Below are 11,096 nucleotides of genomic sequence, written 5' to 3'. Positions count from 1 at the left end.
AAAAATATAAATGTTTTCAGCTTTAGTTTAGGACCACAACCAAAAGAGGAAAAAGGCTGATTTTCCCTAGACCAGTAAAGGATATTGAGACACCTGTAAGTGGTCCAAATGATAGCACAAAAGATGCAAAAGAAAATATCTTAGCTGTTAAGGATAAAAACGCAACTTATAAAAAATGAGCCAGACATGCGAACAACAATGTAAAATGCGAAATGAAACATGCATATAACTAACATAAGTGTGCAAGCACACAGCCACTTTGAACATACATAAAATGAAAATGTAAAAGGCATAAGCCTGACATAGCTGAACACGTGGAGGACAAAAAGAATTCCAATTTTTTGTTGGAATACAAACATATCTTTTCTCTTTCTTACAGGACCACAAACAAAGTGTTACAACATTTTAAGACCACTTAAGGAAATTGTGACACATGTAAAGGTAGGTAACACGAGAATATCATGAATCAAAATAAGCTTGATAGACAAGACAACAAAGAGAAAATGCCACTTGGCAAAATGTGTCACCATAACATAAGTTTGACAAAAATATCAACAAATTGGATTAATACTATAATTAAACACATCTTTTAAATTAATTGGTTGAATAATTAATGCATTGTTGTTCTTGATGTGGAATTCTACTAATTAATGATTAATAGGATGAATTGAAACATTGTGGCCTGATGCTTATCACAATTGACATTAACAAACAAAGATTTAGATAAGCTTAAAAAATTTAACATTTACAATTGCAAAGAATTTATTTATTTATTTTTGTTTATTTTCTTTACGAAAGTGAAAATCACTGCATGTAGACGCAGTACATAACTTAAGTAATTAAGAAATTGATCCTTCAGATGAGTCTAATTAAGAAATTGATCCTTCAGGTTTAATTAACCTGATGTTTATTTTTTTAATTATAGTTTCTTTTAGCTTAAAAGATGTATTTGTTTATTGTTTTTAATTTAGAATCTATACCAATCTTGTGGTGTTAATAGGGATGGTTATTGAAACTCTTACTCAACCAATAGTTTTAGGATCTTGAAGAATTAATTAAATCTTACATAAACTAGTATGAACATCGTCATTTAAAGAAAAAAAAAAATTTTGTCTATTCTACTCAGGAATTCAGAATATTCAAAAGTTAGCGGTCATCAACATGCTTGTTAAAGGGAAAAATTCATTAACCACCCCAAACTATATCATTTTCGTTACCCCCATAAGTTTCAAAAAGTATTCAAACACCTCCTACCCTAACACCATCAAACCTAGAGTTAACAATATGTACTAAATCAGTGTAAAAGACTATTTTATCCCTAATTTGTTATTGAATATAGAACCATTGAAGTCGTACAAAAATTAAAAATTAAAAGTTTAAAAAAAAAAATCCACCTAACGCCACCTCACTTGCTACCTACAGCCCTCGCAACCCAGCTGATCAACTGCCACCCACAATGCACTTCTCCGCAAGGTGGTGATGCAGTAATGTATTTTCTTGCATCAGAAGCTAGGGTGTTAGTTGACTATTTATAAATTCTTGTGGGGTACTTTAATTCAGAGAAATATAATTTCCCATTTCCTCCTTAACCTTATTTTAGCAAAGTTTGATATCAGCTAACTACCAAGTTTGAAAATGGGGTGATGTTGAATGTTTCCGAAAATGAGGGGTAAATTGTAATTTTTGTGATGCCTTGGGTTTAAAAGTAATTCGCCTATCCTAGAAAAACGATTTTCTTTGCCTTCTCTTACAATGCTACTTTCAACAACTGAGACAGAGCTACTGTCACTCTAGTGCCTGAAACACAGAAAACTCATGAACCCTTCTTCAACACCTCCATTAAACCCTGAGCCTATCCCTAATTTAACCCCAATTTCAAACCCACCTGATCTCTCAACAACGCTCTCCCCTCTCAAAACCCTCATCTCTCTCTCTCACCAAGCCCTTCAAAATTCCAATTTTCCCCCTTCAAAGTCCCAAAATGAGTACTTTCTCCCCTGCCCTTACAACCCCCACCATCTCATGCCGCCTGAGTCCCTCTTCCGCAACTGAAGTGATCACTTTTAATTTAGTAATCTTTGAGTGAACTAACCCACAATGTGTAAATGCCAAAAAACAAAAAAACAAAAAAAAAAATTTCCTGAATATTTGTTAATTGAGAGAGATTTATAGAAATTTTGTTGAAACATGGTTATCATCATTTAATTTAGTTAAAATTTAACGAATGAATTGATGTCATTGTTCACAAATTTCCAATAAAATTCAAAGTCCTAGTCAACTGAGATATCCTTAGATATATATATTTAAGAAAAGGGGTTAGTACGTTTAATCAAGATTAAATTTTAGTCGACGGTCATTTCTGGTCATCCTATATAGTTAATTTCTCTCAATAAATAAATTAAGATAAAAATTTTACCTAATTTTTGTCGCTTTTTGGAGTGTGTTCTTCTCCTTTCTCCTAAATATGTAATAACACTAAAATTAAGGACTACTGAGAGTTTTAGCATAATATCACATGCCATATATTTGATTTTACTGAGAAATTTTTCTCTAATACAAAAAAGCAACAAAAAAAAAAAAATTTCGTTGATCAAGTTATTACATAACCAAAAAAAAATAAAAATAAAAAAGCAACGTGGGTTTAGATTCACTTAACAAGCCTTTTAAGATAATTCTACTTAATCTTGCTCTTATTTAAGGTAATTCAACATTTAAATCAAGCATGCTTAAAATATGTGTTGTAAACTGATCCTAACTACTCAAATCAACACATCAATCATACATCAAATCAAGCAAGAATAAGAAATCACACAACACACAATCTACTGTGGTTCGCTTGTTCAATATATAAAAAGTTACATCCACGTTAAGCTCCAGAATATGGAGCTCGCTGCACTATGATTAATCACTTCCAAACATACAGATTACAAACAACTCTCCCTCTCTGTCAACTACACAATCACACACTCATCCACTTCTCTTTATCCCACAAATCTCAACAACCACTAGAGTACCCTATACCCTTTAAGGAACACCCAGCCCTCAAAATAAGACTCTAGATAGATTCACACAGAGAAGAACCAGAATGAATATCAAACCCTAACCCAGGTTACAATCGCATTTATAGAGAAAAGTATGAAAAACCTAATACGTGAACTGTTCCCAAATGCGTGAAAAGGTTCCCTTTTATACCGTTGACCACTGATTGAGCTGGAGCTGTTGGATCCTCTTTAATTTGATGGCTGTGATTTAAATTGGACTAATAGGCAAAAACAATAACGTTTTTACTTGGCTTAAATGACATCGTAGACTTCAATATTTAACAATCTCCACCTTGAAGTCTGTGGATGTCTTTCCAGCAATGTTCTCTTGTTGTGCAGCAAGCATTTCCATATTCCTTCTTGGCTCTAATTTAGTTATTCCACATGCAATAAGTTCAAGCAATGCTTGAACTTTGCAAGTGTTACAACCTTGGTTCCCATGTCTGCAGGGTTGTTTTCAGTTGGGATTTTCATCAATTTCACCCCTCCTTTTGAGATCATATCCCTCACAAAATGATACCGAACATCTACATGTTTGGTCCTCTCATGGTACACGGGATTCTTTACTAAATGAATAGCACTCTGACTGCCTGAATAGACAGTCACAGTTCCATCCAGTAGCTTGGCCTCTTTCAGGAACCCTTGAAGCCATATTACTTCTTTGAATGCATCGGTTATAGCCACATATTCTGCTTCAGTTGTAGACAGTGCTACCAGTGGCTGTAATTGGGAACAATTACCTCCTAAGGTAAAATGGTATGTTGTTGTAGACTTCCGAGAGTCTCTATCACCTGCAAAATCCGAGTCTACATACCCAACTAGATCAAGCGAGGAGTTTCTTTTACAGAAATTTAAACCAACATGCACAGTGCTTTTAATGTATCTAAGAAGCCATTTTAAAGCATTCCAATGTTCACATCCAGGATTTGACATAAACCTACTTAATAGTGATATTGAGTATGATAAATCAGGTCTTGTACTAATCATGGAATACATAATAGAGCCAATAGCATTTGCATAGGGTATGGATTCCATTTTTAATCTTTCAGATTCTGTTTTTGGGCTTTACTAAGGATGAAATGGCTAGCTAGTGGCATTGAGGCATATTTAGAGTTATTCATTCCAAATCTAAACACTAGTTTCTGCAGATAGGACATCTGGTGGAGTTTTAGACTGCAAGTTTTTCAGTTTCTTTCTATTAGCATTCCTAATATTTTCTTTGCACAGCCTAAATCCTTTATTTCAAATTCAGCATGTAATTTTCCCTTCAACTCATCAATATGTGCCTTGAACTTACTAATTAAAAGCATGTCATCAACGTATAGTAACAGATATACAGGATTTGTATCCACAAGCGCAAAATAAAAACAGTTATCATGCTCACTTCTAGTAAAGCCTATCCCTCCTATGAATGAGTCAAACCTCTTGTACCATTGCCTAGGTGATTGTTTGAGTCAATACAATGATTTATGCAGTAGACATGCATGATTAGGGAACTGTTTATCCTTAAATCCCATGGGCTGACGCATATATTTCTGTTCTTCTAATTCCCCATGCAAAAATGCAGTTTTTACATCTAACTTCTCTAACTCTAAATCATGATGAGCTACTAGAGATAACATCAACCTTATAGTTTTGAATTTAACAACAGGGGGAAAAATTCAGTGAAGTCTATACCTGCCCTCTGAGTGTAGCCTTTGGCCACTAATCTGGCCTTATACCTTGGTGGGTTAGTTTTGTTGATGCCCTCCTTCAGCTTGTATAACCACTTGCATTCCACTGGCTTTGTGTCTTTGGGTTTTGGAACCAGAGTCCAAGTCTTGTTCTGCCTTAGAGAGTCTCATTCATGGCAGTGAGCCATTTTTTACTATCCTTTGATTTTATGGCATCTTCATAGGACTCAGGCTCTGTCCTTTGTATCTCTACACCAGCAAGTAGTGTTGTGTAGATAAGGTCAGCATAGCTGAACCTTAGAGGCGGTCTTATCTCCCTCCTTGTTCTATCCCTAGCAAGTTGGTATTGGGCCAGGTCCTCTTGTTGGGCATTCTCATTGTTCTCCTCATTCTCATCTTTACCATCATGTTTAGTGTCAATGGTAGTATGCACTGGTTCAAATTCTGGTCCATCAGTGTTGATTTCAGGTTCCTGTTGGTTGGTTGACTACACCTCAAATTGAGTACTTTCGATCTGCCATGGATTCTCCACTTGGTGGCTTGAGGTACCTGCATTAGTGTTAGTAACCCTACAATGAAACACACACTCATTAAATACAACATCTCTACTGATAATGACCTTAATCCTTGAAGCCTCTCTCTCCCACAGCCTATATCCCTTTGTCCCTTCTTGATATCCTAAAAATACACATCTTAGGGACCTTGGTTCTAATTCCCATCTGTGGTATGTGCATAAGCAGCACATCCAAATACTCTTAAATGGTTAATAGGTGGTTTTCTTTCTGACCATCTTTCTTCAGGACATATGAAACCAGTTGCACTAGAGGGAGTCCTATTTACTAAATAGGTAGCAGTGGTTAAAGCCTACCCCCAAAAGGACTTAGGTAGCCCAGCAGTGAATAGAAGGCACTTGACCTTCTCTAACATTATCCTATTCATCCTCTCAGTAATTCCACTTTGCTGAGGTGTCCTCCTAACTGTCCTATGTCTCACAATTCCCTGGTCTCTATAGTATGTATCAAACTCAGTGTTACGGAACTCCAACCCATTGTCAGTTATGAGTGCTTTCACGTTTTTCTCCAGTTGGTTTTCTACTAAAGTCTTCCAACCCTTAAACTTACTTAGTGCCTCATCCTTGGATCTAAGTAGGTAAATCCACACCTTCCTACTGAAATCATCCACTATAGCTAGAAAATAACTATTCCCCCCATGTGTTTTGTTTCTTTCAGGACCCCAAAGGCCAGCATGAAGGTATTCCAAACAACCCACAAACAGGTGAGTTCCTTTTGGGAAACTCAGCCTGTGTTGTTTGCCTATGACACAAGTTTCACAAAAACCTAAGTTTGACACATTGTCATTACCAAAGACCCCTGCTGTTTGAGATAGCTCATACTAGTTTGGCCTATATGGCCCATCCTCAGGTGCCATTTTTCTACAGTTGAAATGTTAGTAGATATAAAAGCAGAGTTAACATTCAATTGATGATATTGCCCACACAATATGTACAAACCATTCCTTTTAACAACTTCAAATAGAATTTGATTATTTTTGTAGATAGTAATGCAGCCATTTTGAGCCCTATAGCTACAACCAGCTTCATCTACTGTGCCTAATGATATCAGGTTATGCTTAAGCTCTGGTATATACCTTACTTTGGTTAACATTATGAGTTTGCCACTTTTAAGTCTAATGGTGATATTACCAACACCTTGGACCCTACATGAGTGATTGTTGCCCATAAACACAGTTTTAGGTTCACCATTTGTTAGATTCTGAAACCAGGTTTTGTTAGGACTCATATGGAAAGAACACCCTAAGTCTAGTACCCATTCATTAGCAATTTCAGAACTAGACACAGTAAGGGCTTTAATAATTTCAATGCTATTACTAGAGGATGCTATGTTGCTTTCAATACTGGTCTATTTTTGCTTTCTAATCCAATCATAACAATTCTTTTTTATGTGTCCAGGTTTGCTGTAGCGAAAGCACTTTCTTGTCTCTGATCTAGGTTTATTATTGTAGGCTTTCCCTTTCTTCCTATTGTTTGGCCCTAAGTTTTGTTGAACAGTTTTTCCAGTCTCTTTACCGAAGTGTCTAGTTTCTTGTTTGCCTTTTACAAAAAGATTATTCCCATTTCTTTTTTGTATCTTCAACTCAAGTTCTCTGGATTTTAAACCAGCTATTATCAGATCAACACTAGGGACTGTTCTAGTATACTGCAATGCATTTTTCACTACTAAGTATTCATCAGGTAACGAATTTAATAAAATCATTGCAAGACTCGAATCCCCTAATTTCTGATCAGTTCCTTTTAACAATAGTGTCATTTTAAGAAATTCATCTAGGTTTTCTTCTAATGACCTAGAGACATCCATTTTGTAAGAAAACATAGCACCTTTCAAAAATGCTGAATTAGGAGCAGACTATAAAGCATATAAAGTTTCGAGTTTACCCAGAGCTCTATCGGTGTGTTCAGACCATCCACCTTTCGTAGTACACTATCTGATAAATTCATGATAATCAAATTGTATGCTTCTTCGTCTATCTCTGCTTTCTATTTCACCTTTTCCTCAGACCATTTGGTTGCATCTTTCTCTAGTGCTATTCCCACCTTATTGTGGGATAACAGGGCCTTCATCTTCTTCTTCCACGTATTAAAATCCATCTTCCCATCTTACTGGGATATTTCTACACGCGTGGTAGTGTTCATCATTTTGTCCAGCAACAAACCCTAATGTTCTATTCCTTTATCTTGACTAGCTTTCTTGGTTTGACCTTTTGAGACAAGAAACGACTTCTGATGTTCAAGATTCTCGCCTAAGGATTCAAGATTTATGACCCTATAGATCAAGAAATTCCCTAAATCAAAAACCCCCAATTTTGACAAAACCCTAATTTTGTGACTTTGCCCAATTGACTCGATTTCAAGAATTTCTAAACCCTAAAGTGAAGGCTCTGATACCACTGTTGTAAACTGATCCTAACTACTCAAATCAACACATCAATCAGAGATCAAATCAAGCAAGAACAAGAAATCACACAACACACAATCTACCGTGGTTCACTTGTTCAATATAGAACAAGTTACATCCACATTGAGCTCCAGAATATGGAGCTCGCTGCACTATGATTAATCACTTCCAAAAATACAGATTACAAACAACTCTCCCTCTCTGTCAACTACACAATCACACACTCATCCACTTCTCTTTATCCGACAAATCTCAACAACCACTAGAGTACCCTATACCCTTTAAGGAACACCCAGCCCTCAAAATAAGACTCTAGACAGATTCACATAGAGAAGAACCAGAATGAATATCAAACCTAACCTAGGTTACAATCGCATTTACAGAGAAAATGAGGAAAAACCTAATACGCGAACTGTTCCAAATGCGTGAAAAAGGTTCCCTTTTATACCATTGACCACTGATTGAGTTGGAGCCGTTGGATCCTCTTTAATTTTATGGCTGTGATTTAACTTGGACTAATAGGCAAAAGCGATAGCGTTTTTACTTGGCTTAAACGACGTCGCAGACTTCAATATTTAACAATATGTTATCGAAACTTAATGCCACATCAACAAAACAAACTGGAAACTTATTAAAAGTAATCAAGAAGTCCTTAAATAATTTTAGCAAAATTCCTTTCAATTCAGAACAATTGTTTGTTGAAGAAGTCCTTAAATTAATAACGTGGTTGATCCACTCTAAGTATATATCTAATGTTAATTGTCTATACATATATATCAAACATATAGAGAGAGATTGTTTATTCCTTTTGCCCTCATTTTAGGTGAAATTAATTAATAAACCATAAACTAACTATTGTATATATGTTAATTAATAAATAATAAAGAAGCAACCAATGATAGCAACACATTCAGACATGCATATGTAACATTATTGATATAATATTATGAAGTATTTGCAAAGTTTGATATATAAATTTACATGTCCAAAAAAATTAACAAATTAAAGAGTGAAACTAAAATTAATAATCAACTTAATAAATAAGAAGCACGTGATAATAAAAGAGTTTAATATATTGGCTACATAGAGATTGTATAAAATGGTATATATAATTGCACTCATGTTGATGATAAATAACATGCATTGACAATATCTGGATCGATACAGTTTCAGAAAAGTTTCAAACAAAAATAAGCAGATTCTGAGGTTAATTAATTAATCAATCATATTTACTTTTATGTTAGAAAATTTTCAACGTTGAAAATTTTGCAAATGAAAAATATTTTTGTTTTATAAATGTCCGTGAGAGAGAAGAGAAATATAGAAAGCAAACTGCTATATTATATCCATAAATAGAAACAGACATGGTGCTGGAGGTACATACATGAAAATATGCAACCTCAATTTATTACATGAAGCATTTCAGACAGTACACGTATAAAAATCGGATAGGCTAATATTAATTATTCAAATTAACTTCAATTGTTTCACTGCATTGGGAAAGCTATTTCAAATTGGCAACCTAGAACTTTTTCTGAAGATCTTTCACCACGTTCACGTCCAACATGAAGGCCTTAGCCAGAAAATTTGGTTCAATGGGAGGATTTGATCCAAATACCGCGTTGGCAATAGTAATGACACCAGGGTTCTGGCTGCTCAAACCAGCAAAGGCAAGAGCATTTGTTTTTCCGATATTGAATTGGAAATGAATGAGACCAATGGGAAACACAAAAATGTCACCCTTGTTAAGAACTTTGCTGATAAGTGTGCTATTTGGATTGGAAGTGACGAAACCAACAAGTAGAGTACCCTCTAGGACAACAAGAATCTCAGTGGCACGAGGGTGAGTGTGAGGTGCGTTTTGGCCATAAGGTGCATAGTCAATACGGACTGCTGAAATGCCAAGAGTGTTAAATCCTGGAATTTGATCTACATTTACAGTGGTGACATTTGAACCAACTGCATTGTTTGTGTCTCCAGGCTTTATAACTGAAAAGGAGAAATCCTCTGCTTTGGCGAGCTTGGGGTCCTTGCAAAACTTCCCATTCACAAACACTGCATCGAACAATCAAATTAATTAATGTTGGTTGTAAGTTATACCAATGAGCATTCATGAAAACAAAAGTAAAATTTTGAAAGAATCTTAAAGGAATGTATAGAAAGAGCTAGCATTGAGTGCATACCACCGCTCAAGGGATCATCGACGGCAACACAGAAGTCCTGAAGTGGACTGGGGTCAAAAGCAGAGGCAAATGAAGAAGCCAAAGCTAAGAAAACAAAAGCTTGAAGGAAACCTTTCATTTTGATGATTGGACTCTATCTTTCTCTATATTCTTCAAATATTATTGCTTGGTGGGGGATGAGAAATGCTGCATGGGAATCTACTCTAATTATAGATGAAATCCGGTTGAACGGGTCTTCGATTGTTTCCCTACTTGTGAAGACTTGCCGAGTATTTATTGGTTAGTGATTCTAATGTCTACTTCTTGAGTCATTCTTTAACAACATAATCATATAAGAACATTTGTGTGACCGTAGACAAGAGTTACTTTGGGGCAGTGTAGAAGGGTGGAAATGTAATGTTTTCATCATTTTAGGGATTGAATGGGTGTTTTGAAATTTTAGACATTTAAATAACTAGTTTAATTAATTTATGGGTATGAATGGAAAATATGGAACATGGTTTTTTTGTAAATTTATGTAAAAAAATTATAATGAATTTGAGCAGTTTCGGCTTTTTTGGGACCCTTTGGACCGATTTGGATAAAAAATTATAAACTTTTTTAGAACCAATGATATTTTTGTAAATCTATTTAAAAAAAAAATCTTAAAATAATTTTTGGTCAATTTTTGGGGCATTTTTTGGGGGGGCCCAACCCCTTGGGCCGGCCCTGAACCTAATACAATTATTAAATGAGTGGGTTAATTAAAGTAATAACTTTTTCTTCGTTTTGCATAAATCAGAAACATTTTTTAATGTTTGGAACTGGTCCTCTTTGAAAAATCATATCTCACTTCACTTGGCTGCTAATCCTATTCTTATTTTCTTAAAATTTTATTGACTGAATTTCACCAAATACATGATCTAGAAATAGTGACTGAAGTTTACATTACAGTACGTTTTATTTCATTTGTCGACAGAAATTCTAGACACTTCATTGTGTCTATTTGTTGGTTATTTAACATCTGCTGAGACATATCTATTCTTATTTTCTGATTGGTATTAAAAAAAAAAAAAAATGGAAAATGCTAAGAGATTGATATTCACAAACACATATATAATGTTATTCAATTAGATATTTTTTTAAATGAAAAACTATCGGATGTAAGAGATAAACATATCTGCACTTTTTTCAGGATAGATTGGAGATTCATCTACCCTTCATTTCATCCTGATAATTATTAACTAT

At 34.9% G+C, this 11,096-nt stretch overlaps 2 protein-coding genes across 2 annotated transcripts; both read right to left on the bottom strand.

The window, feature by feature from the left end:
- Window positions 1–3,416: 3,416 nt before the first annotated feature.
- LOC116123389 (secreted RxLR effector protein 161-like) lies at window positions 3,417–4,076 on the bottom strand. The gene has a single exon (XM_031409163.1). The coding sequence runs from the start codon at window positions 4,074–4,076 to the stop codon at window positions 3,417–3,419; it is 660 nt and encodes a 219-aa protein (XP_031265023.1).
- A 5,132-nt stretch (window positions 4,077–9,208) lies between these two features.
- Window positions 9,209–9,987, bottom strand: LOC116123352 (germin-like protein subfamily 1 member 17). The gene is made up of 2 exons (XM_031409139.1): window positions 9,870–9,987; window positions 9,209–9,741 (listed from the first exon to the last, which is right to left on the bottom strand). Exons 1-2 carry the CDS (start codon window positions 9,985–9,987, stop codon window positions 9,209–9,211), a joined length of 651 nt encoding a protein of 216 aa, XP_031264999.1.
- Window positions 9,988–11,096: the final 1,109 nt, after the last annotated feature.

This window comes from Pistacia vera, unplaced genomic scaffold (assembly GCF_008641045.1).
Source record: "Pistacia vera cultivar Batoury unplaced genomic scaffold, PisVer_v2 Contig142, whole genome shotgun sequence".
Lineage (NCBI taxonomy): Eukaryota > Viridiplantae > Streptophyta > Magnoliopsida > Sapindales > Anacardiaceae > Pistacia > Pistacia vera.
Note: the sequence above shows the minus strand (reverse complement) of the source record. Positions and strands in the feature narration are given on the sequence as shown.

Coding starts and splice junctions, on each gene's coding strand:
- LOC116123389 (XM_031409163.1), bottom strand. CDS start 4,076: ATGGAATCCATACCCTATGCAAATGCTATTGGCTCTATTATGTATTCC.
- LOC116123352 (XM_031409139.1), bottom strand. CDS start 9,987: ATGAAAGGTTTCCTTCAAGCTTTTGTTTTCTTAGCTTTGGCTTCTTCA. Junction 9,742..9,869: donor CGATGATCCCTTGAGCGGTG/GTATGCACTCAA, acceptor TGTTCGATGCAG/TGTTTGTGAATGGGAAGTTT.